The sequence below is a fragment of the Fusarium poae genome, chromosome 2, assembly GCF_019609905.1.
Source record: "Fusarium poae strain DAOMC 252244 chromosome 2, whole genome shotgun sequence".
NCBI classification, from domain to species: Eukaryota; Fungi; Ascomycota; class Sordariomycetes; order Hypocreales; family Nectriaceae; genus Fusarium; species Fusarium poae.
Genome location: NC_058400.1, coordinates 6,160,609 through 6,184,674, shown reverse-complemented (window position 1 = coordinate 6,184,674; position 24,066 = coordinate 6,160,609). Strand labels below are relative to the sequence as shown.

Here is a 24,066-nt window from a genome sequence, read left to right as displayed (position 1 = left end):
AGGTGATAGATAACGCGACAAGGCTTTTGCGTTGTTGATGTGATGCCCGATTGATGGACGGGACACTTGGATTTATCAACTGTACTACTATAAGTAGTCCACAGTGGATTGTTTGCAGGGGCCATCTCTATAGCATGCCCCAGAACACAAACAGCAGTGCCCGGTAAAAGTGACGGTTTATTGCGCTAAGAGACGCCTGTGGTTGATCTGCGATTTCTTCCATCTCACAGGAATGGATGGACAGAATTGGACGTCATTGGCAGTCATTGTTTTCTCTTTGCACCCCAATTCGCAAGGCATTCTTTATTGACCTGTCCATGTCACTGGATTGACTTGAGGCGTAATGTAATCTTACCAGACGATCAGTAGCCCCCAACAGATGACCACAAGGTAACCAACCAATAACATCTGTCAGATGCGATTTATGGGTGCGGAGTAGACTAAGCACTGAGGTAACGATCCAGGCAGCCGTTTAACAAAGACTGATTTATTCAAGCTTGTCTCTGCATCTTTGATGCGCAAGCATAACTCTCATCTATCTAACATCCATCATCATAACCATAACCATGCGCACCAAAGTTTCTCCCCCGTCGTATCAGTCGTCGTCGTCGTCGTGGTACAATGACTCTGCGCGCTACGAATACCTCCAGAGCGATGTCTTCTGGACACTCGCCATCTTGATCCTTGTCAACTGCTGGTGGTCCGCTAAGCAAGTCGACTTCTTCGACTCAACACCCGAAGAGCAAGCCAAAATCAGCCCACGACCATCAGTTTTCTGGCTCAGATACCGCATCACTTCCCGTCTTCGTCAATATCTCGTTTTTCTACTTTGCACCTTGGTCATACCCCTACACCTTCTCCACGGCTCTTGGGTTCTCAAGTCAGCTTGGCGAATTACTTTTGGCCTGGTCAATCGTACTTATCCCAGCATCAAGCCACGCATACTTGGGTTTGTCTTCTACTCCCCTCTTACTGCTGTCATATCACTCGGATGGGCAGTTGTTTTGGGGCTTGGTGTTATAATTGTCGGAACGCAATTTTTACTTGTTCGCAATCTGTGGATTATGACACCGTATGATCCATCTTCGACGACACCTTCCATGAAGATCACCGACTCAACTGTTGGAGATGCAGATTGGCAGGAGATTAAAGGCAGCGAAAATGATTCCAAGAAGGACAAATAGTTGGAATACCAAAGTTCTTGCTTGAAGTTTATTGGTCTCACTGACATTGACTTTATGTATTTTGGGTAGTGAAATACAATCTTTTATTCTTCACCTGCATCTGTCTTTACCCAAGATGATCGCCTCTTCCTGTTCAACTTTCTAAAGGTGCTTCCTACTCTTCTTGAAGAACCTCGAAGTATCCCCACAGGGCAGCTCAAAAGGAAGCGCATCAGCACACATTGAGGCTGCACAGCTGTAGTATCCCAGCAGACCCGAGATGAACCCAAAAACGCCAGCAGCCTTCATCAGACCCTTGGCTACATCGAGTTTTCCGTCGGCATGAGCAAAGTTTGATGCTGCATCAAGTGTGAAACAGAAGAAAATTGTTGTGAAAATGCCAAACGAAACGAGGTTACTGAGACTTTATTAGTGTCTGATCTGGATGGCCTGACGATGATGATACCTACATAGGTGCTGAACCCAGCATGAAGAATAGGGTGAGAACTGCCCAGACTATATAGTTGATTAGTTTCTGGCAGACTAATTAGATGATAGAAGGGAACAAACTCAGAATGTAAAACCCGAGGGCATTGTGGTATTCAGGAGTCGCTCCTCCATAGGATTCAAGAACTCCTAGTGATGGGCAGAGGATGACTCCATATCCACCATAGAACACAGCTAAAGAGTTGAGTTAGTTATTGGACGTAAAAGTCTGGTTTAAGCACTTACCATAAGCACTCAGTGCAGAGTAGCCAAATGTGTTACCACGAGCCATCTCCCATTGAGCAGATACAAACATGCATAAACCAGCGGCAAAGCACAGGTTTCCAATGAAGATAGTCTGAGTCTCAACTCCGCGGAAGCCCATCATGGATAAAGATAGTGTTAGCAGTGTGGTTGCAAACGTGCCCATAGCGAGAGGCGACTGTGACAAACTATGTCAGTAAAATCTTTACATGCACCGAAGAGAAACACTAACAGGATTGCCAATACGCTGCCCCAGACTCGACGGTGCAGGTGAATGGCATCGGATCTCCTCAATACGTTTGGCAGCCATGGTGTCTTTTAGTACAGCAGAAGATATGCTAAGAATATCGATTGGCTTGTATATCTCCAAGATACCTATGTCTTTTGGACTTGGCATACCATTCTTTTATAATTCATTTCTTCTCCACTTGCCAGCAATATTTTTTCATCGCTTTTTACAATTACACTTCAACCGTTATGTAACGATTACCCTTCGTCTACGGCAACTGCTACACTATAAACAGTGGCGTTGAGATGCAAGAGTTAAAACTAAGACTTTATTGACTGTGGAGGAAACCGTTAGCTAATAAGTCAACACTTGCCCGGTCTAGCCCCCCGACTTCCCCCGGGTTCGTGGAGCTGTTTTGGCGGGGTTGGTATTTTCATGGGGTAATGAAGTATCACGGGTTACTTGAGAGGAATGGAAGAAAATTCGAAAAGAGACGTTGCGGGGAAATGGGTCTGGGTTAAACCGTGAGTATCCTGTTGTGTCTTGTTTTTGTGGCATTTTGTTAGCACCAGGATTTTGCGTCTTGACTCTTGAGTACTGGAGCAGCAATTGCCGGTTGAAAGAAGTCATAGATCCTTTCAATATACTTGTTTTGTATACTCGCTTCGCCTCGATTCTGGTAGCAAAAAGCTCAGTCTACTAGAGACAAGGATTGAATCCAGATCGGTCGGGCAAAAAGTGAGGTTCTGCCCGGGCTCGAACCGGGGACCTTCTCGGTGTTAACGAGATGTCATAACCAACTAGACCACAGTACCTGGGTATTTTAGTTGTCCATTTAGTTGCGTTGCATACTCATGTTGGCTGTGCATGGAAGCTGACCTCGTTATTGGTTTGATCCAATTGTTCTCAAAACTATTAACAATAGTGCTCAATTGGCAAAGATCCTATTCCTTGTCTATCCTGTTATTCATCTTGTCACAGTCGGCAATGTTTGATGATCTGCCCGAGTCGCAGATCGGGTTCATTCTGAAAACCGACAAGCCCAAGATGACAAGAGTCCTTATCGATAACAACCACTGGTATGACGTATAAAGTCAGCCTTCAACCCTGGAAGGATGCAGCAGCCTTACATTGACTTGGCTTGAAGTTTCAAGAAAACAAGGCAGAATCAACATGTCAGTTGGGGGCCAGAGATTGTATTAGGCAAAGTCATTGGTCAACATGCGAAGCGCCATTCGCCGTTTTTGTAATCGGCCTGAGATCGACAATGTCAACGTCTTGTTGCTTTCAACTTCATTCTGCACAGTGACATAGCATAATCAGCCAGCAAATATCTTCTGTCATCTTTCCCGTAACCGACTATAGATGTGTTATAATTTCTAACCATTACTCTGTATTGCGCTATTCTGTGACCCAAACAAATCTTTCCCACACCATGGCCAACTTTCGTCCTCATCCACTACCTTTCACAAGCAAAGACCCGCGTATGCAAGATCCCAAAGGCGAGCACGTCGACGGCGGTGATACAAACCTCAATCATTTTTCAGATGCAATCTTCTCTTGTCCAGTGGTGGTGGCGACCGAACCAGCCTACGCTCTTGCGCGACAAGTAAAGAAACTGAGACAGAAGAGGACTGATAAGAAGGCGGCCGAGGAGGAAAGGTCTACTAAGAATGCTAAGAAGGAGAAGTGGCATAGTGGTGATAAGTAACGGGACGACTCGGACTTTGAGCAGAGACATCTTTTGGCGCCCAAGCCAAGCAAGATCAGACGAAAGAAGCAGGGTTTGGCACAGGCAAATGCTAGGATGTGTCTTTGATGTTGTGACAATCTGGACACTGACGTGCACAGTGTTTGGCGCATGAGACGAAGCAACCTCGCGAGAATTCAAGCTCTAGAACATATGAAAATCGGAATTGTGTCATCAACTTAGGGGGAAAACAGATGAGAAACGTAGTTTGAGCGGTATCTTTTAGCTAGCATCCAGAAATAATACTACTACTATGCATTTTGACGACGATATAAATGATGAAGTTGTTCAAAAATACTTCTCATACGCCTTTGCGGCATCCAATGTCATTTTGTCAAACGAAATCCAGTTCTGACCAGTTGCTTCAACGGCCTTGCTCCCATCAACCAAGAAGCCGCCTTCAGGCGTGCTGTAGTCCTGGTTGTATCCCTTCCCGGGATCACCCTCACTGATAACGTTTTGCCTGCCACGATATGTCTTGCGCAACAAGTCGCGGTAAGCTTGAATGTTGGCGTAATTGCAGCTACCACCAGCGATGTATCGTTGTCCGTCAGCAACTTGCTTTCTCTCAACCGAAAAGACAATAAGCCTGGCAACATCACGCACGTCGACGTGTGTTCCGTTTCCAGGGCCCATGGAAGGCATATCCTGACCGTTCATGATACGATAAGCAACAATGGCTGTCTCGCTGAGCTTCTCGGGATCTTCGGGCAAGATCAATGGTGGACCAGCTACCCAGACTGGGTTGACAGCTGTCATGGTAAAGTTGACTTCGTCCGCACGGTTTTTTCGGAACTCCCAGAACGCGCGCTCTGCCTTCAGTTTGCTAGCAACATAGATCTGGTGTCCCGTCGCATCTACTCCAGCTTTGGATAGCGCGTCTTCGATCTGATCATTCCAATCTTCTTCTGTGTAACCCTTTTCCGGATTTTTTGGCGCTTGTCCTCTGACAGTCACAATGGACGACATGTAGACAAAAGACTTTAATCCTGGTTCTTTGATGGCAGACTCCAGGACACTGAGGGTTCCCTGCACAGAGGAATTGATGACGTAGTCCATGTCTCTGTTGGAAAAGTCAACTGGGGCAGCGAGATGAGCAATTGCTGTCGCACCCTTCACTGCATCATCAAATGCCCCAGTCGTGGTGATGTCAGGAATTATAGTTGTTGTGAGGTGATCAGACGAGGCGTGGTCAGGCAATACCGAGACAAGACTGGAGGCTGAAGATTCACTTCGAACTATTGCGCGGACAAGATAACCCGTAGCAAGAAATGCTTCAACAGTGCGCGCGCCAATAAACCCATTGGCTCCAGTGACGAGAACGAGACCTTTTGTCGACGACATTTTGAGCGCTGCTATCTCAAGATGTTGCATTGATCTGGCCTGTTGTTAATGACAGATGTTGTCTTTTTAATACCATGGAACCAACGAATTCGCCTCGGTCGTATCAACATCAGGTCGGTGTTAGTATTGGTGGCGATCTGGAGATTAGTGTTATCACCGATGACCGTTATACCCGTGGGCCATGAGCTCGTAGCACCAACCCTGAATGTCTTTAGTGCAGATTCTCACTGGAGAGACACTAAACACCTGTGAAGCACCGCGCCCATGATTGACAGCCAGGCTGCAGCTCAAGGACCGTCATGGTCCATAGAAAGAGACGACAATACTCAGTAGACTGGTGGGTTATAAGCGATGTATATTAAGGATGGTACCCAATTGAAACGACAGCGTCAGGCCCTAGGCACCGAAGGAAGCACTGCCTCAGAGACAGGCAGCAGCATGGATCTACTGAGATGGCTGTCAGCCTTGAGCCCCGCTTGTCTACAATATAAATCATCAACGTCAGCCTACACTTTGTGCTAAACAGACAACTTCACTTCAGCAATCAACATGACATCTCACCTCACAAATATACAGCTTTCGCCCAGAGAGTCCCGCGTCATTGGCGCTCTACTCGGCGTCCACGCAGGTGACTCATTGGGTGCGACGGTGGAATTCTCCCTCAATAAAGCTATCACCAGCAAATACCCAAACGGCCTTCGAGATATCATTGGCGGAGGTCCATTCAGCTGGCCAGCAGGGCACGCGACAGACGATACAGATCTGACTCGAGGCGTGTTGTTGGCTTATCATGACCGTTATTGCCGCGGTATTGAGCAGGACATCGCCCGTCTGGCTGGCGATCATTTTGTCAATTGGTTGGACGGCGACTGGCCCGAAAGAGAAAAAGGAAGTGATCCCGAAGACATTGGTGGATCCACTCGGATTGGATTAGACTTGTACAAGATCACAAGAGATCCCGACAACGCTGGAAGTGGACAAGGAGGCGCCGGAAATGGAAGTCTGATGCGTTGCATTCCAACTGGCCTGTTCCAAACAGACACCAAAAAGCTGATTGAAGAGAGTCAGCGTATCAGCAAAATCACCCATGACGACAAACGATGCACCGTATCATGTGCAGCTTACAACACTATTGTTTCCAAGCTCATCGACCAAGTCCCTGTGCACCAAGCTATCAAGGCGGGCCTTGCGGTTGCAGAGAAGCTCGAGGGCAAGCAGGGTGTTGTATACGAGGCGATAGAACTTGGGGAAGAACTGGACATTGCAAGAATGGCTCGTGAGGGGCCATCGCCTAGACTCAGAGGACATTGCAGTGGATACGTGCTTGAGAGTTTATCCCTTGCTATAGCAGCCATCTTGGATCAAAGAGGTTTGGAGGATATTGTAGTCGATGTTGTGCGCATTGGGATGGATACAGATACGAATGCTGCCATCGCAGGTGGACTTTTAGGCGCGAGGGATGGAGCGGGAGCTATTCCACCGCGATGGAGATCTGTTTTGCAGTTTGGCGATGAGTTTGAGACGAAAGCATTGGAACTATTGCGTCCAGCTTAACCTTGAATGAAGTTCTAACGAGTTACATACCCTTCAAAGTTTAAGAAATAATGTCAAATAAAATCAATATTAAATTAATAAACTCTGCGTGCATTAATGAGTAGAGAGGGGAAAGCAACTGTCGGATCGATCAGCCCACGGAATCCATTCATTGACCCATCATATCTCTGCGTATTGTGGATAGTAATGACCACGTACTCAGCAACCAGAAACTACTTATAAATCAACATGAGGAGATGGACAAGGGTTACGGAAAGTTATCCTCGGGAGAGCGACAAGGGATACACGTGATGCATGTATATTGCGGGGTTGGAGCTTAACTAATTACTAGTCCAGGCCATTTATCCATGTACTCCTCCCCCAAACACTTTTCCGGTTAATCCTCCAGATAATCTCTCACTTTTCCGTTCTCATAGTCTCATTCTCAATTGATCCAACAATTATTCTCCCCACAATTGAAACGGTCTGCCTCCAATGACTCTGGAACGTCCGATTATCTCGGCCCCTTCAGAGGATAGCAGCAACAATGGGCATATCGCTAAGAAGCGGAAAAAGAATGGTGAAAGAGTTAGGGTCACAAGGGCCTGTGATGGCTGCAAGAAGTAAACAAAACCGCCTTGTGTAGGGAAAAACTATTGGGCTAACCTGCGCAGGCGTAAGATCAAGTGCAATGGCATGCAACCTTGCAAATTCTGCATTCGAACAAGGGCTTCTTGTACTTTTAACTCAGCCTATGCACGAGGCCGCCTCCCGGTTATTCCATCTGCAGATGAGGTCGCAGTTGAGACGATAGCTGTCGCGGCACAGGATACAATGGCTGGTAGCGAGCGTAGCAGTCCTGCAGACTTGACTCAGCAGTACATGGCCGGCCCGTCTCATGAGACAACGCATCAAGCTGTGGAGATACAGGACTATGGCATGTCATCTAACGCTTTGGCACAGGGCGATACTGCTTCACGGGCTGTAGCATCCGTACAGCAATCCCCTGAACCATCCCAAGAGGACCTTCAAGGGCATTATATCGGACCGGCCTCAGGCGTGTCGTTCCTACTTAGGGTGCAAAAAAGGTTACACCAAGCCATTTCCTTCTCCGGACCAGGAAGTATCTTTACCTTTGGCGATGCACCCCTTCATAACCCTGACTATGATCCGAACTTTTGCATGATGCTTCCAAAAGAGGATGCTCAGCGTTTGATCGACAGGTACTTTGACTTTGCCATGCCTACGTACCGATTCCTGCATCGACCCACCATCCAGGAATGGTTTACTGAATTCTATGAGACGCTTGGGACTATGCGTGATCCGAACAACTCTGCTGCCAAGGTCGCCCTGTTGTTCATGATCTTGGCCCATGCGAGGGTGTATATGCCCGAGAGTGACAGGCCTGGGCCGTCGGATCTAAGGTCAGTTACGCAGTGAAGGCCAAATTCAATGCTAACGCACGTCATACAGCGCTAGATACTATCTGGCAGCTGAGCATCAGCTCTCCAAAGAGAGTGGCTCTATACGGCTGACAAGTGTGCAAGCACGTCTCCTACAGTGTTACTATTTAGGCACCCAGTCTCGAGTCAATCACTGCTGGAGTCAATTCGGCATCGTCACCAACCTCGCCCTTGCTATTGGCCTCAACAGAAACAAGAGGCCTGGTGTCATGAGTGGGCTGAATCATATTGAAGTCGAAAGTCGTCGTCGAACTTTCTGGTGTGCGTATACGCTGGATGCATACCTGAGTGTATCTCTTGGCAGACCGCGGAACTTCCACGATGACGATATCGATACCGAGCTTCCTGCTTGTGTGGACGATAACGATATAACAAAGGACCATATAAATCTTACTGGCTCTACCAAAGGCTACTCAGTGATGCTTGCGCCTCTCGGCCACATGAAGTAAGAGATCCATACAACAATAGACAAATGAAGACGCTAACCCACCTTCCAGACTCGCCCGTATCATTGGGCATATACTTCGAGCTCTTTATTCAGTTAAACCTATATCCGTCAGCCGTAGAATAGAGGAAACACAACGTATTTCTCAAGATTTGAGTGACTGGAGAGCCGAGTTCTCACAGTTTCTCGATGCGGATTACTTTAGTACAACATTTCTTGTACCCATTGTGCAGCGACAGCGTAATGTTCTTAACATGACTTACTGGCACGCCATCATCCTTATACACCGACAAGCAGTCCTCAATAACTTTGCAAAGATCTCGCGACAGAATAGAAGGCAAAGCGTAAGTGACGCGTCGACGCAAGAGAGCGTTCAGAAGTGTCTACAAGCTGCCATGAACACGGTCGGTCTTATCGATGAGATGACAGAACATGGGCAAATGTTTCGCGCATTCTGGGTTCGTAAACTATGATTTTATGGTGTTTTTACAAGTGCTGACTGAATACAGGTCACAGCATACTTTGCATTTACTGCAGCCATGGTGATGTACATATACGTGATCCAGAAATGGGCATCACCACCCGAGACGTACATCGACTACTTCACAGCGGCCACACGATGTCAATCGCACATGACTATAATGGTTGAGAAGGGATCGTTATCTGAACGCTACTGCTTTCTGTTAGAGGAGCTACGCGTTGAAGCACTACGTCAAATGAACAAGATGCACTCATCAACGACTGCATTTGGAACCATGGAAGGTCATTCACAAGAAGGCGGCTTTCAGTCAAATCTTATCACGACGGATACGCCGAGTGACAAGACATCCTATACTGATTTAATGGGGGAGAATGGGATGGACTATAATGGCATGTCTGGTGTTGACTTTTCAGGATGGGGTCAATTTGCATCCATGATCTCATCAGGGTTGGGCAATCTTGATGCATTCCTCGATGATGAGGTGTTTAGAATATAATTATATTTTGACTATATGAGAACTTCGAGCCTCTCTTGACTACTACTTGATCTAATGCTAATCTCCGTCATGAAAGTGTTGTATCTGAATTCGCCTACATGATAGATGGTTAGCCTCGGTTGTAGTCACGGCTTATTCTCCAGTTCGCGGATATGACCTTTTCCTTTTCCAGCCACCGGAACTAAAGCCGGGACTCGGTGTCGGAAAAGTTGACCCGATAATCCCTGTCCTATCACGAATCCGTTCAAGATAACAAGTGCTTGTGGTTGGAGCGGAAAGAAAGACATGCATGAGTTCCACGTCTGTCTTCACATTCCAAGTAATAAAAAGAGTAGGTATTTATCTTGATCCAACCAGACGCTGAGATATCACAACTGTTTCACGTATACCTTCTCAACAAAATTATATCCCTTCCAAACATGGCATCCGCAGTTTCTAAGCGCCTTGAAGGCAAGACCGTTCTTATCACCGGAGCATCCTCCGGCATTGGAAAGTCTACAGCGTTTGAGTTCGCTCGAACAAGTCCCAGTAACTTGAAGCTAGTTCTTACAGCTCGCCGAATCGACAGTCTCCGACAAATTGCTGAAGATATCGTCAAGGAAGTCGGCGATGGCGTCAAGGTGCATCCGGTGCAACTGGATGTCAGCAAGCCCGACGAAGTGCGCTCTTTCTTGGGCAAGCTTCCTGCTGAGTTCACTGAGATTGATGTCTTGGTGAATAATGCGTAAGTTATCAACCTGTCCAGGAGCTTGTGCGCTGACAAGAAGTACAGCGGTCTCGTCAAGGGCGTTGACAAGGCACCCGAGATCAAGGAAGAAGATGTCAACGTCATGTTTGCTACCAACGTCACGGGTTTGATCAACATGACACAAGCTGTCCTGCCCAGTATGCTCAAGCGCAACAACGGCGAGGGAGCTGGCGACATCATCAACATTGGCTCCATCGCCGGCCGTGAGCCATATCCTGGCGGCAGCATCTACTGTGCTACCAAGGCCGCAATCCACTCCTTCACTGAGAGTTTGCGCAAGGAGCTTATCTCAAAGCGTGTTCGTATTATCAGGATTGATCCTGGTCAAGTAGAGACCGAATTCTCTGTCGTGAGATTCTATGGCGATAAGTCAAAGGCAGATGCCGTATACGCGTACGTGATAATGGAACCCGCCCAAGAGAATGAAGACACTAACTGAGTATAGTGGCTGTGAGCCTTTGACGCCAGACGATATTGCTGAGGCAATTGTCTTTGCTGCTGGTAGAAGGGAAAACGTTGTCATTGCGGATACATTGATATTCCCCAACCACCAGGCTGCGGCAACTGTCATGCACAGGAAGTCATAGAGTTCTGATTAGAATAGTGAAATAGACGAGATATGGCAAATCTTGAAGTATGGTTGTTCACGAAATACTCGCAGACCTGTGCCATTTACAATATTTAACTAATCTGGCATCTTGTCTGTAATTTCTCAGCTAATATGACACTGAATCAATTTTATCTGATCGGCAATAGAGTCAACATCAATGATCCATATCCCAGTCGATGTCTCTTCTTTTGACATGAGTAGGTAGTCATTGAAGCGCCAACTCATAGAAGCAAGCTGTCACAGCCAGTGCCGGGATAGTCATTCCGCACCCCCAATTATTAATGGATTGATTGATGCTTTTTTGGGCACTGCACATCGTTAATTGACAGACCAAGGCATCAGCCGGCAAGACATCCAGTATTATGCGGGGGATCGGCAATGTTTATGCTGGTTTCCCGGAAAAGGTATTTACCCAAACCCCTCCTCTCCTGCTTTTCCGTCGCATACGCTAATCACCCCCCATAACTCGATGGACCAGCGACATGGAGGTAGCATTCACGGAAGCTTATCCAGTGTGGGATCATGTTTCAACGGGCATCATCCGCTAACTCTTGCATGCCTGCATGCATACCCGAGCAACAAATAGAAACAAATTGTTCCTGCTGACCTTGATCCGAAGGTGGAGAGACTGGCGCGGCTCTTAGTAACACTGAAGCATAGACTTGAGGCAGATTGCCATTTCTCACCATTCTTAAGTAGCTTGACCCCTGTGTTTAGTCCATTTGAGAATTATAGACTATTTCTACATCGTCCTCCGTCAATATGTCCTCACCAAAAGCACCACCAAGCGGCGTCTGGGCGCCTGCTATCACATTTTTCGACCATGACACCGATACTCTGGATACCCAGTCTCAGGCGGCTTACTACTCGTATCTTTCCAAGACGGGTCTCGCAGGCCTCGTTATCCTCGGAACAAACGCTGAAACCTTCTTATTGACGCGTGAAGAACGCAAGGAGCTGTTGGATACGGCTCGTAGAGCATGTGGGCCTGACTTCCCCATCATGGCGGGTGTTGGCGGACACTCAACAAAGCAAGTCCTCGAGTTTATCGGCGATGCAGCTGACGCTGGAGCCAATTACGTTTTGCTCCTACCTCCTGCTTACTTTGGTAAGCAAACGACACCGGAAGTTGTCAACAACTTCTTCGATGATGTGGCCTCAAAGAGCCAGCTTCCTATCGTCATCTACAACTTCCCTGTCGTTTGCAATGGTATCGACTTGGACTCTGCCACCATTGCCGCCTTGGCCAAAAAGCACAGCAACATTGTCGGCGTCAAACTCACATGCGGAGCTGTGGCTAAGATCACGCGTCTTGCAGCTGAGCTTCCAGAGGAACGTTTCTCTATCTACGGCGGCCAGTCTGACTTCTTGATCGGAGGTCTCGCAGCTGGGTCTCATGGCACCATTGCCGGCTTCGCCAATGTAGTCCCCAAGACGATAGTGCACATCTACAATCTCTACCAACAGGGCAAATTCCAAGAAGCTATGGCTTTGCATAAGAAGGCTGCACTCGCCGAACAACCTTGCAAGGCAGGTATCGCGTCAGTGAAGTTCGCTGCAACCCTCAGTACGGCAAAGGCTGCCGGGATCAAGGGCGCCGCAGACAAGCTCAAGCCAAGGAGACCTTATGTGGAACCCACTGATGCGGCCAAGAAGAGTATCGAAGCTCAAATTGCGGACATGTTGAGCTTCGAAGCTACTCTGAAGCCAGCAGTAGAGACTGGCGATACCAATGGGGTAGCGAAGGAGGTAGCTAATGGGGTTACGAATGGAGCACAAAATGGCATTGAGGTACATTGAAGGAAAGTGTTTGAGTCGGATAGCACAAGAAAGCAATATGAGCCTGCAATTTGACATTTCTAGCACACACTGTTGCGCCATCTTTGTCGTGAGTAAAATGCACCGTGACACGGTACGGCTTGTAGGTGGTGTCACTTCAGGTCGAGTGATTACGTGACCAGGTCGGTGACGGGCATTCAATGTGTAGGTGAATGGACAAGATGTTACAGCATGTGTTACAGGACAAGAGCTCAATATATCGTCTTATTAACAAAGCCAAGATCCCTCCTACACTCTATCGAGTGAGCTACAGTGTGCCGGGAACTCATCACATAGGCTAAATCTCTCTGAGGCTACAGTTGACAATGTGTGCCAGCGTATCATGGGTATCAACTTCCTGTAATTTGTTCATCAGTGTTTCATATTGTGTTAATTTTTAATGTATACTTCGGGATTTACGCCTCGAAAAGCACCAAATAATAGTAATTTGTTCATAACTTCGTGATTAACTAAATGCATGAATCCCGACATAAACAGCACCATCAACATTATGGCTCCGCTAAACAAAGACCCCGCGTCTCCTAACAATTCTCCAATGTTCGATTACAGGACGTGCTTAAACAGAGGAGACCTGTCACCCATCTCAAAGAGCTCCTCTTCAGTGTACTTGGTCTTGGCCTCCTCTGCGATCTTGGCTTTGCGAGCATTGGCAATCTTGTAACTCCACTCCAGGAGAAGAGCAACCATGAGACCAGTGGCTCCAAATGCCAAACTGAGACCGAAACCGGTGTAGTACTTTGGCTTCTCCTTCTCGAGGTACATGAAACTACCAACGATACCGCCAACGTTTCCGACACAGTTCATTAACGCGATACCAATAGCACGTCGAGATGAAGGGGCAATGTTGTTGGCATTCCATGAGGCTGCCGCGGCTTGAATTGGGTAAATACCAACAACGGCGAGCACGACGGCAAAGTAAGCAACGCCCTTCTTGGACTCAAGTTCACCCTTCAGGGAGATGATGACTGAGTAGGCAATCGTGACGATGATCATAGGGATAGCAACGAACGGCATACGCCAGAAGAAGCGATCAGAAACCTTGGCGAAGCAAATAGCAGAAATTGCGGCAGCCACGTATGGAGGGGCAGAAGTGAGCTGAGCATTTGTGTTGCTGAATCCCATGGCCTTGGTAATGGAAGGAAGGGTGAACTTGGTACCTGGAGTGAATTAGCCACCAATCATGCCGCAAATGTCTGGGGTACATACCGTAAGAGAGCGCAGACTGGCATAGGAGAAAGTATGCCTGGACATATACACGCCAGTTGGTGAGAACCATTCTGATATCCTTCCATCGGACTGTTGTCTCCTCTTGGAAACCTCCACCCTGCTTGATGAACATGGAGAGTTCAAGGAACTTGATCTCTTCTGGCGAGAGCCATCGTGAAGAAAGGGCAGGAGTGTCGATAAGGAAAAAGAAGCATGCAACACCGAGAACGACTGTAACCATGCCCTCCAGGAGGAAGATCCACCGCCAACCCTCAAGACCGGCAACACCGTCCATCTCAGCGATACCGGCAGCAAGCAGACCGGAGAAGGCGCCTGACAAAGCACTGGCACAGTAAAAGTATGAGATTCTGGTGGACAGATCTTTAGGCATATACCAGTAACTGCAGAGATAGATGGCACCAGGGAAGAAGCCAGCCCTGTTCCCATGTTAGTACTCTGATTCGTAAATTATATCATCCTTTCTGACTCACTCAAAGACACCAAGAAGGACTCGTGTAGCCATGAGACCGCCAAAGTTCTGTACAAGTCCGGTGCAGGTCATGACAATACCCCAGCAGACACAGAGACTACCGAGGTATACGGAGGGTCGCTTGAACTTCTTGAGCAGAATGTTACTGGGGACTTCGAGAAGGACGTAGGGCACAAAGACTGCTCATAAGTTAGTAATAAGTCATTTAATCGGCGTCTCAGATAAAACATACAGATTGACAAGATGGTGTTGTATTGGACACCAGTCATGCCCAAGTCCTCAACCATGCCCTCGATCTTGGCGTTGCCAATATTGGCACGATCGATATGACAAATCAGGTAGAGCAGCGCAAGCATTGGAACAAGTCGAAAATCAACCTTTCGGAAGACCTTCTTTCGCTGCTCCTCCGTGTAACTGTTGTAGAAGTCGGCATCGTCGGGGTCCAAACCAAAGACGCGGAAACCGCCGATTTCAATGGCTTCGGTACTGTTCTCAAGGTGAGACGGCTTCTGGTCGGCGACCTCGATGTCGCTCTTGGAGATGGAACTTCGTTGAGCCATGGTAGCAAGAACTTGTGATGATGACTGCAGGACAAGCTCAAACGAGAAGGATGGTGATGACGAGAGGTAAGAGCTTGAAGACACAAGACAAGGCTGGGTATTATACTTGCTCTTCCGATCTGGAAAAGCGGTACGAGAAAAGGCCACTGACCAGATTAGCTCAAAATGGCTACCCCCATCTTGCCGTCATTCCCCAGACCAACAGGCTCAACCCCAGACTTGGCGTAGGAGCTAGACTGCTATGAAGTGCGGGGTATAAGGTTAGAGGTCTCATTGCACGGAAAACGATACTCGAAAGGTTATCCTTGCCTACATCAATTGCCGATCAATGGGGGTAGGCATGTGCGGATAAGCATCCAATCAGGCAGTTATCCGTCATGCATCCGAGCCATACAAGGCCAGCCACTTTTGATAACCTCAAGGATACATGTCCGAGGTTACCTTTTCCTGTTGACTCTCTGTGCAGATGGTTCGGAAACAAGTCCATGTAATACTACACAGCAGTAATCACGCATGATACCCATGATGGTTACACGGGATGAACCAGGAGCTACCCCGCACTCAACGTGGAGGTTGGTCAGTAAACCTCGTCTGATGTTGTCAAGTTCGGGATAAATAGTCCACCACTCAAACATTCCCAACATGGTTAACAGATCGTTCAACTCCACGTTGCAAAGACACCGCAATCATGAATCAACGCAGCATCATCAAGGATATTGTTATCACTCCCGTGGCGTTCCATGACATGCCACTGCTGAATAGTGTGGGAGTCCATGAGCCCTTTGCACTAAGAAGTATTATCGAAGTCATCACAGAAGACTCATACGGTCTTGGAGAATCTTACGGAGACTCTGCCCATCTGGATCGATTGCAAAAAGCTGCCGATAAGATAAAGGGTCTCTCTGTATACAGCACAAACATTGTCTATCAAAGATGTGTTGAGTCCCTTCGCAATGATACCAATACTGGAGGTGATGGTATGGGCGGCATGGTCGTAACAGCTTCCGTCGCTGACAAAGTTTTTTCGCCTTTTGAGGTTGCCTGTCTCGACTTACAGGGCAAGCTGGCGGGCATATCTGTCAGCGACTTACTTGGAGGCCGTGTCCGAGACTCTGTTCAGTACTCTGCATATCTTTTCTACAAGTGGGCAGGTCATCCTGGTGACGAAGATGATGAATATGGAGCTGCGCTGGACCCAGAAGGGGTGGTGAAGCAGGCCAAGAAGATCATAGACGAGTACGGCTTCAGAGCCATCAAGCTTAAAGGCGGTGTTTTCCCTCCAGCCGATGAGGTCGCAGCGATCAAGGCTCTACATGAGGCGTTTCCTGACTTGCCGCTGAGGCTTGATCCGAACGCTGCATGGACCGTTGAGACTTCGAAGTGGGTTGCCAAAGAACTCGAAGGAATCGTGGAATACTTGGAGGATCCTGCTGGAGAAATTGAGGGCATGGCCGCTGTAGCCAAAGAAGCATCTATGCCTCTGGCTACAAACATGGCAGTCGTTGCCTTCGACCATCTCCCTCCTTCAATCCTACAGAACGCAGTACAAGTCATCCTGTCAGATCATCACTTCTGGGGTGGCCTTCGCAAGTCCCAGACTCTAGCATCTATCTGTGCTACTTGGGGCTTGCGACTTTCCATGCATTCCAACAGTCACTTGGGTATTTCGCTTGCTGCGATGACCCATCTCGCCTCAGCAACTCCCAATCTCGACTACGCCTGCGACACTCACTGGCCATGGAAGCGCCGTGATGAAGATGTTGTTATTGAGGGAGCCTTGAAATGGAAGGATGGAGGCGTGATGGTACCTTCAGCTCCTGGTCTTGGTGTTGAGTTGGACAGGGAAAGGCTGGCCAAGCTTCATCAACAATACCTGGACTGCGGATTGAAGAAACGAGATGACACGACCTACATGAAAAGGTTCAAGCCAGAGTTTTCAGAGAAGATCCCTCGCTGGTGAGCTACAATCTGAGATCTTGGCTTCGAGACAAACTTGGAATTAAAGTAATGAAAGGATCCCAACGAAAGTCTAGAAATTGACAAAGACATTGGACTATGAGTTTTACACGGGTCAAACGTGGGGCAAACACTGTAAAAGCTTAGATCAGGCTAAATATTCATATACATCAACATGTTAATACCAGTATATATGATGGCTCCTTTTTTATTGTTTTTTTATTTATTGTCCCCTATGTCTCAGGTTCGCTGCCGCTCTCACAATCCAGGTTCATCAGTCGGGATACTCCGCCTTGCTTCACCAAGGAATTTCCAAATTTAGTAATTACATTTTTGTATTCCCAATGCTGTTATTGTCGAGAAATATCTCAGAATAAAGTAGATATATAACCATGTCCTGGGTTTGACCTCATTGTCTTGCCGTTGCCATTACAGGGTAGTGTAAACATCCGAAGTAAAATCAACATATAGAGTGAAAAGTAACAGAGTCTAAGAGCCAAACCAGAAAGCTAAAATGATGGCATGAAGGACTCTTCAGGTATTCGGAGAACTTGACTAAATTAAGAAAGAGAACTCTAGCAAATTAATAAAGCGGTACAGAAGATGCCTTCTTCTTGGACACTTAGCCGGTGCTCAGAGGCTCCACCCATGGAACCTCTATTGCACTTAACTACAGGGCCATTATACCCCCATTTTTATCACTTTAGACGTTCCGCTGGCGTCCATCCAATCTTACTTCTACCACGGGCCGCGTTTCGGGTGGGGATTGTAGAGAAGCCGCCATATCTTGCCCTAACAACTAGTCCTCATCAACCTTGTCAGTTTTCCCATGAGATGTAATCTTCCTACTCGATATGGGGGTTTCTAAACGGAAGCCATGGACGATATATATTTCTTGCTGATTTGTTTTCCTTGTTGTATTGCAACTAAGGACCCGGACGGCCCGGAGTCTGGAGTATGCTTGGCTCAGAAGAATCTCACATTCGCTGACCACCAATATGTGCTTATGTGAGCGACAAACCTCTCTTGAGTATAAAACAGACACATTTTCCCCTCACAAGATAGGACGCTTCAAAACCGTGACAGAATTCATTCCAAGATCTATATCCGCGTAACAAATTAGAAACAGCCATGTCTACCAATGAAGCGAATGTCGATATCAGAAAAAACATTGAAGAAACAGTCAAGAGTTTCCTATTAGCTTATGAAGATGGAAGGGAGCAAAATGATACCTCCATCATCAATCGCGACCTCACTCCAGAATGCACTCGTCAACTACTTCCCGTCTCACTCTGCAAAGCTCTGGGTCTTCCTGAAACCGCTCTCATATCCAACGATCAGTACGAGACGCTTTACGCCAACGATCTTTCTGTTGGGGGAGTCTACAATACTGTCTCTAAACACTTGATCATTGATGCCGAGGCCAAAAGGGCAGCAGTCACTAGCAAGTCGGACTTCAAATACAAGGATAGCGATGTCATTGCGGTGGAATTTTCTTGGACTTTCTACTTCAATGAAGATGGCAGAAAGATCGACAAGGTCATAGAGTTCGCGGATGGCGACGCTGTCAAGCGGATGGCGGCCAAAGCGCAGGAACTTCAGGCAAGCCGAGGAACAAATGGTGTCAATGGTGATAGCGGCAAGTTGAAACAGGACGTTGATTTCTTCGAAACTGGATGATTGGCTCTTGGCACGGTGGTGACCGAAACTTAAATATGTTCGGAATATTCGGGAAGTCCTTTTCATTTAACTATCATGTGAATATTGATTGGTTGTCAAGGTTTATTGCCGGGAATAATAAAACTTGTTGTCATGACTCGTGTGTCGTGTTGAGCCGCCATCTTGGCAGGCGGCAGAGATTGATCTTGTATTTGATCGGCAATTGTTCATGTAATTAATTAATTGCCTTGGTTGAGATTGTTCCGCAAGATTCCCGTACACACTAAAAATACGGTCTTGGTCAGAAATCACGTCACTACAAAAACAACCGAACGTTTTGGTAGTTTCATGATGCAAAGCTACCCTTGTGCAATGGCGACGAGCATCATTGTATCTGCTTTTTGCGCCAATGACTCACATAGAGTGGTATCAATGCTTTCTTGATAAGAAACACTTTTGTTTGTTGTCAAAAATAACAACTAGCAGTGGACCTCTTGAAACCCACACGTCTAAAAACTCTGAAAATATGCTTATTCTTTACCTTCCACGCACTGATAAGAGTTTCTCCGGACTTTCCCGTCGTCCTCAAACGGGCAGTGTTTCGTGTCAATGGAAAAAGCAATCAAATCGTCCAACCGCGAGAAAAGTATGAGATCCACTGTCGAGGCTGAGGGTGAACAACGCATCATATTGACTACGTACACTCGTTACATACTCTACATCAAACAAATCTTGATGGATGAATGTTCTAGATAGGATCAGCGCAAGAATGTTTCATTTCGCATCCGAGATAAACACCTGAAAGGTTGCGCATCGCTAAATTGTAACTGGTCATAACCCTTGGCACCGCCACCAGACACTAGTCGTGTTTGAGAGGGATCTTCCATCGAGGTATGAATGGTGTCTTGACACGAATAAATCGAGGCATAGCCGCAATCTATCCCTAGTTAAAATGAGGCTCATATCCAATGATACCCTCATGTTCTCATTGGCTGTCTCCACTGACACGACGAGCCCAAGCCTCGAAACGCGAGTCAAGTAAAGTGCAGCGGAGCTATGACAGGGTTGGCTTATTGGCTCACCGTTGATCTTCAAGGCGATCGCCAAGGGGCGTCCCGAGCTATCTCTACCATCTGAAGTGAATGCCGGGATCGTGCACAGGGTTTCATCTTGCAAAAGAACCTCGCTGGTGGTAAATGCCCAGATACCCAAAGAAACCCCTGTATCTTCATCCCGGTTAGGGGACTGCCGGCGCATCTCATCACTTACCCGTCACCAGTTGAGCTTGCGTGTCAGCCAAGACAAAATGAAGATCGAGTCACTGCGCCCGTTAGAGATATGCTTGTGTAATTACGATTGTAAAGGTAAGGAGGCAGTGAGATTCTTATCTTTTCCTCTACTCCGAGCCATATTTATTGCCAAGCCCTTCCTTGCTCGATGGCATCCTCCTGAGATAACTTCACCATCATTGTTTCTTATTTCTTTGTCTGCTTGAGCCAGTCACTACGAGACCACCCTTCCTTGTCTATTTGTAAACCGTCTTCTCTCACCCGAAACTATCCTTCTGTGATATCAAAATGGAACACCCCTCTTGTCGAGGCGCAACGCCAGCGGATCCCATCATGGATCGTGATAGCTACAACCTCAACAACCTAATCAGCAACCGAACATCCTTTCTCGATCCCAACGACCAAGATCCAACAACAGATGTCGAGTCTGGCACATCGACACCTTCACCAAGCATACGAAAGCAACATGACTCTCATGCTATATGTGACATCTACGATCCCAATCGACCGAAGCTCAAGTTACGCCAACGCTTAAAACACTTCACATGGGCCTCGTATACGCTGCCCATGTCAACTGGGGGTTTATCGCTTCTTCTATACGCTCAGCCGCACCAATTCACTGGTCTGCGGACTATCGGTCTTGTCGTATACATTATCAACCTCATAATCTTCACCACAGTCAGCATCGCAATGGCCTCGCGGTTCCTGTTACATCAAGGCACATTTGTCAAGTCTATAACTCATCCTCGAGAAGGCTTCTTTGTGCCTACCTGTCTTCTATCTATAGCCACACTTATCACCAGTACCGACCGTTATGCTATAGCGAAAGACAACGCCAACCTTGTCTGGGCTGTCCAAGCATCGTTCTGGGGATACCTGGTTGTGGCTCTTATCCTAGCTATAGGCCAATATAGCTACGTCTTTGCAGCCCACAGCTTCTCACTCAGCACAATGATGCCTGTTTGGTTGCTCCCTGTTTTTCCCATCATGCTGTCTGGTACAATTGCATCTGTCATTGCCGAAACCCAACCGAATCTTGACGCCTTGACCATCATTGGCGCAGGACTTACATGTCAAGGCCTCGGGCTCAGTGTTGCTGTTATGATGTACGCACATATGATTGGACGTCTTATGCAGGCAGGACTTCCTAACAGGGAGCATAGGCCTGGACTCTTCATGTGCGTAGGTCCACCTGCCTTTACTGCTCTTGCAGTTATTGGCATGGCTAATGGTATGCCTGAGAGCTGGGATATCGTTGATGGTAATGGGGCTGTTACTGTAGCCATTGTTAAGTTGATTGCTATCATGAGTGCCATCTTTCTATGGGCCCTGAGCTTGTGGTGGTTTGCTATTGCTGCCGTTGCTGTTATTCAATCTCCACCAAAGTATTTCCATCTCGGATTTTACGCGATGGTTTTCCCCAACACAGGCTTCACTCTAGCTACCATCTCTATCGGGAAGGCTCTGGACAGCAGTGCTATAGGCTGGGTAGCAACTGGCATGACCATTCTTATACTATGCATTTTCATCTTTGTGTTTGTAAGCCATATAAGGGCTTTCATTGCTCAGGATATCATGTATCCAGGAAGGGATGAGGATGTTGAAGATCATTGAGGACTTTGTTGGACTTGGCATAGATTGGAGTTTAAAATTGTTTTAGATACCTCGGGCATTAGACTTTGTCTGCTAATAGATTTCTGCATCTTCATCTGGCCTCTTGTCTTATCTTTTCGAGACGTTTAGTTGTAGTGACAATTTCAAGTTGCTTATTCCACTTTGCAACAGGCCCTATGATATACTAAGCCTTATGTCGGATGCTTACTGATACAACTGTGGCACAGTATCACTACGAATTCATTGTTCCTCTTTATCAAACAAAACCATGTGCTTACGGGATACGTGTTCCTATTCATCACTGGTCTTATCTTTCGCTCCACTTCCAATGTAGTGTCAAAACACTACCCTTGTCAAGGGCCAAATTTTTGATTGGTAAGATGACAAGAAAATCGTGCTCAGAGTTGGCCGTTTAGGCATAAGGGACGAAATTAGTAGGTCACCTTATGCGGTTTAAGCATGGTTTTTGGTCATTTATTTTTGTATTCTAAAGCGAGGAGATATTTTCTGCTACCCGCTACGGAGTAGAACCACTCATTCCCCGTTACAGAAGAGTTAGTCTGGTGAGAATCGGATGCATATACGTAATTAAGGCTGACCCCTCTCCTTGGCTGGCCATACGGATAAATCGTACCTATTCCTAGGAAATTACGGTATTGATGATTCAGCCAATGATTTTTATTCGCTTGTAAGCAAAGCTGCGAGTAGTTGGACAGAAGAATGGACAAGTGAAAGAGATTCTCAAGCGTTCACGAGTATAAGAATCCCTTGCTGACCCCATGCGTACGCAAATAAGAAAACTGAAGAACGTTCCTCCATCTCAATTTCTAACAATGGCTGACAAACAAAGCGAAACTCTTCCAGCACTTCCAGCGGATTTGACAACTGAGTGGTTCAGTGCCAAACTCGGCCACAAGGTCCAGTCTGCTGAGAATACGCGCAATATTTGGGGTACAGCCAGCAAGCTCTTTCACACCATAGCTTACGAAGATGGGAACAGGGAAGAGAGACCGACAAATATCTGCGTTAAGGGTGTATTCGATCCCAGCATGATAGAAGCTCAACCATGGACAGTCAGTTTGGCGCAGCGTGAGGCAGAGTTCTTTTCAAAGGTGGCACCCAGCATCAACAACATGATCTTCCCAAAAGGCTGGTGGAGTGGAACAAGCGAAAAGCAAGGGATTGCTATCATGAACGATCTCGTCAGCGAAGGATGCACCTTTCCCGCCGAAGTTGCTGCTTATCCTGTCGAAAACGTCAAGAGCGGTGTGGAACAATTGGCCGGACTCCATGCACAGTATTGGGGGCAGAGTCAGGAGGATCACCCTTGTAAGCACCCAAACTTTCGCTTGAGTATCGATGTCTAAGAAACAATAGGGATCTGGAACAACTATGACCCTGCCATGACTTTTATGTGCAGATCATGGGATGAAGTTGTCAGACGTCCCGGTCGCCCTCAGTTGCCAGAGTATCTCATGGATGGCACTCGATGCAACGAGGCTTTGGACCGCTACTACGCTGAGCGCAACCCTCGGTTCCGAACTCTGCTTCATGGAGATACTCATATCGGCAACATCTACTTTACTGCCGACGATCGCATTGGGTTCCTAGATTGGTCTGCCTTTCACTTTGGATCATGCTTCCATGACGTTGTTTACCACATGACGGCTATGCTGAGCGTGGAAGATCGCAGAGCCCATGAAATGGAGATCTTGGATCACTATCTTGAGACGCTGCACCGCCTTGGTGGTCCCAAGTTCGATCGGCATAATGATCCTGAAGTCATGACTGAGTACCGACGATCCTTTATGACAAACGTTATCTGGCTCATTTGCCCTGATGGTCTACAGAGCAAGGAGCGTGTTGCGGCCCTGTGTGAGAGGACAGTTGCAACTTATGATGATCACAAGGTAATTGACGTGATTTTGAATGCCTCTAAGCCGTCTTCATAGGGCGGTCCGGGCGAAACTGGGATGGCCTCGGTTTTATAGGATACTAGAAGCCTTCCTTGATGTGCTTACGCCTAGTTGGAGTGCCTATAGCTAATTCCTCAATTCGAATCATGGACGGGGGAGGTAGATATCTCTATGTCGTATTCACCTCCTGCATATGATAAAATAGTACTGTCAAAGAGGACTAGTCGAGCAGTAATATGCTCTCATATGTTAGGCGAAGAAGAGATCGAATAATGAAACGCATGAAAATTGCAACATAAAATTGACGACGGTGTGACGTACTCACATCTCAGTGGCTCTCTGTACAACGTTTCCATCTAGTATGCATGATCCATTCCTAATTCATTAATTGGGATTAATATTCCTACTTGACACGACGTGACCATTACGTGCTCTCAGAACGTTGAGGTAGGGATGACGCGACGACATGATCTTGGCCCAAGAAAGATGAATCACCAGAACATTCATGACGTTGATGACTTTTAC

The 24,066-nt window shown here is 47.1% G+C and overlaps 13 protein-coding genes and 1 non-coding gene across 14 annotated transcripts; 10 read left to right on the top strand and 4 right to left on the bottom strand.

Moving 5' to 3' along the window:
• Positions 1-566: 566 nt before the first annotated feature.
• Positions 567-1,184, top strand: FPOAC1_006050 (uncharacterized protein; the record flags this gene model as incomplete). The annotated part of the gene is made up of 1 exon (XM_044850550.1): positions 567-1,184. One exon carries the CDS (start codon positions 567-569, stop codon positions 1,182-1,184), a length of 618 nt encoding a protein of 205 aa, XP_044709262.1.
• A 141-nt stretch (positions 1,185-1,325) lies between these two features.
• On the bottom strand, positions 1,326-2,223 carry FPOAC1_006049 (uncharacterized protein; the record flags this gene model as incomplete). Its single annotated transcript, XM_044850549.1, has 5 exons — positions 1,326-1,581; positions 1,634-1,679; positions 1,734-1,844; positions 1,896-2,091; positions 2,146-2,223. The coding sequence occupies 5 exons, from the start codon at positions 2,221-2,223 to the stop codon at positions 1,326-1,328; spliced, it is 687 nt and encodes a 228-aa protein (XP_044709261.1).
• Positions 2,224-2,883: 660 nt separating this feature from the next.
• On the bottom strand, positions 2,884-2,957 carry FPOAC1_006048. Its single transcript has one exon. It is a non-coding gene; the product is annotated as a tRNA-Val (tRNA).
• A 620-nt stretch (positions 2,958-3,577) lies between these two features.
• Positions 3,578-4,075, top strand: FPOAC1_006047 (uncharacterized protein; the record flags this gene model as incomplete). The annotated part of the gene is made up of 2 exons (XM_044850548.1): positions 3,578-3,849; positions 3,994-4,075. 2 exons carry the CDS (start codon positions 3,578-3,580, stop codon positions 4,073-4,075), a joined length of 354 nt encoding a protein of 117 aa, XP_044709260.1.
• A 105-nt stretch (positions 4,076-4,180) lies between these two features.
• Positions 4,181-5,236, bottom strand: FPOAC1_006046 (uncharacterized protein; the record flags this gene model as incomplete). Its single annotated transcript, XM_044850547.1, has 1 exon — positions 4,181-5,236. The coding sequence occupies one exon, from the start codon at positions 5,234-5,236 to the stop codon at positions 4,181-4,183; it is 1,056 nt and encodes a 351-aa protein (XP_044709259.1).
• Positions 5,237-5,785: 549 nt separating this feature from the next.
• FPOAC1_006045 (uncharacterized protein) lies at positions 5,786-6,790 on the top strand (the record flags this gene model as incomplete). The annotated part of the gene is made up of 1 exon (XM_044850546.1): positions 5,786-6,790. The coding sequence occupies one exon, from the start codon at positions 5,786-5,788 to the stop codon at positions 6,788-6,790; it is 1,005 nt and encodes a 334-aa protein (XP_044709258.1).
• Positions 6,791-7,264: 474 nt separating this feature from the next.
• Positions 7,265-9,654, top strand: FPOAC1_006044 (uncharacterized protein; the record flags this gene model as incomplete). Its single annotated transcript, XM_044850545.1, has 5 exons — positions 7,265-7,392; positions 7,444-8,193; positions 8,243-8,677; positions 8,730-9,135; positions 9,187-9,654. 5 exons carry the CDS (start codon positions 7,265-7,267, stop codon positions 9,652-9,654), a joined length of 2,187 nt encoding a protein of 728 aa, XP_044709257.1.
• Positions 9,655-10,073: 419 nt separating this feature from the next.
• Positions 10,074-10,989, top strand: FPOAC1_006043 (uncharacterized protein; the record flags this gene model as incomplete). The annotated part of the gene is made up of 3 exons (XM_044850544.1): positions 10,074-10,378; positions 10,427-10,795; positions 10,848-10,989. The coding sequence occupies 3 exons, from the start codon at positions 10,074-10,076 to the stop codon at positions 10,987-10,989; spliced, it is 816 nt and encodes a 271-aa protein (XP_044709256.1).
• Positions 10,990-11,774: 785 nt separating this feature from the next.
• FPOAC1_006042 (uncharacterized protein) lies at positions 11,775-12,812 on the top strand (the record flags this gene model as incomplete). The annotated part of the gene is made up of 1 exon (XM_044850543.1): positions 11,775-12,812. One exon carries the CDS (start codon positions 11,775-11,777, stop codon positions 12,810-12,812), a length of 1,038 nt encoding a protein of 345 aa, XP_044709255.1.
• Positions 12,813-13,394: 582 nt separating this feature from the next.
• On the bottom strand, positions 13,395-15,107 carry FPOAC1_006041 (uncharacterized protein; the record flags this gene model as incomplete). The annotated part of the gene is made up of 4 exons (XM_044850542.1): positions 13,395-14,008; positions 14,058-14,494; positions 14,549-14,726; positions 14,780-15,107. 4 exons carry the CDS (start codon positions 15,105-15,107, stop codon positions 13,395-13,397), a joined length of 1,557 nt encoding a protein of 518 aa, XP_044709254.1.
• Positions 15,108-15,795: 688 nt separating this feature from the next.
• Positions 15,796-17,067, top strand: FPOAC1_006040 (uncharacterized protein; the record flags this gene model as incomplete). Its single annotated transcript, XM_044850541.1, has 1 exon — positions 15,796-17,067. One exon carries the CDS (start codon positions 15,796-15,798, stop codon positions 17,065-17,067), a length of 1,272 nt encoding a protein of 423 aa, XP_044709253.1.
• Positions 17,068-18,194: 1,127 nt separating this feature from the next.
• Positions 18,195-18,743, top strand: FPOAC1_006039 (uncharacterized protein; the record flags this gene model as incomplete). Its single annotated transcript, XM_044850540.1, has 1 exon — positions 18,195-18,743. One exon carries the CDS (start codon positions 18,195-18,197, stop codon positions 18,741-18,743), a length of 549 nt encoding a protein of 182 aa, XP_044709252.1.
• A 1,556-nt stretch (positions 18,744-20,299) lies between these two features.
• Positions 20,300-21,625, top strand: FPOAC1_006038 (uncharacterized protein; the record flags this gene model as incomplete). The annotated part of the gene is made up of 1 exon (XM_044850539.1): positions 20,300-21,625. The coding sequence occupies one exon, from the start codon at positions 20,300-20,302 to the stop codon at positions 21,623-21,625; it is 1,326 nt and encodes a 441-aa protein (XP_044709251.1).
• Positions 21,626-22,458: 833 nt separating this feature from the next.
• FPOAC1_006037 (uncharacterized protein) lies at positions 22,459-23,577 on the top strand (the record flags this gene model as incomplete). The annotated part of the gene is made up of 2 exons (XM_044850538.1): positions 22,459-22,954; positions 23,003-23,577. 2 exons carry the CDS (start codon positions 22,459-22,461, stop codon positions 23,575-23,577), a joined length of 1,071 nt encoding a protein of 356 aa, XP_044709250.1.
• Positions 23,578-24,066: the final 489 nt, after the last annotated feature.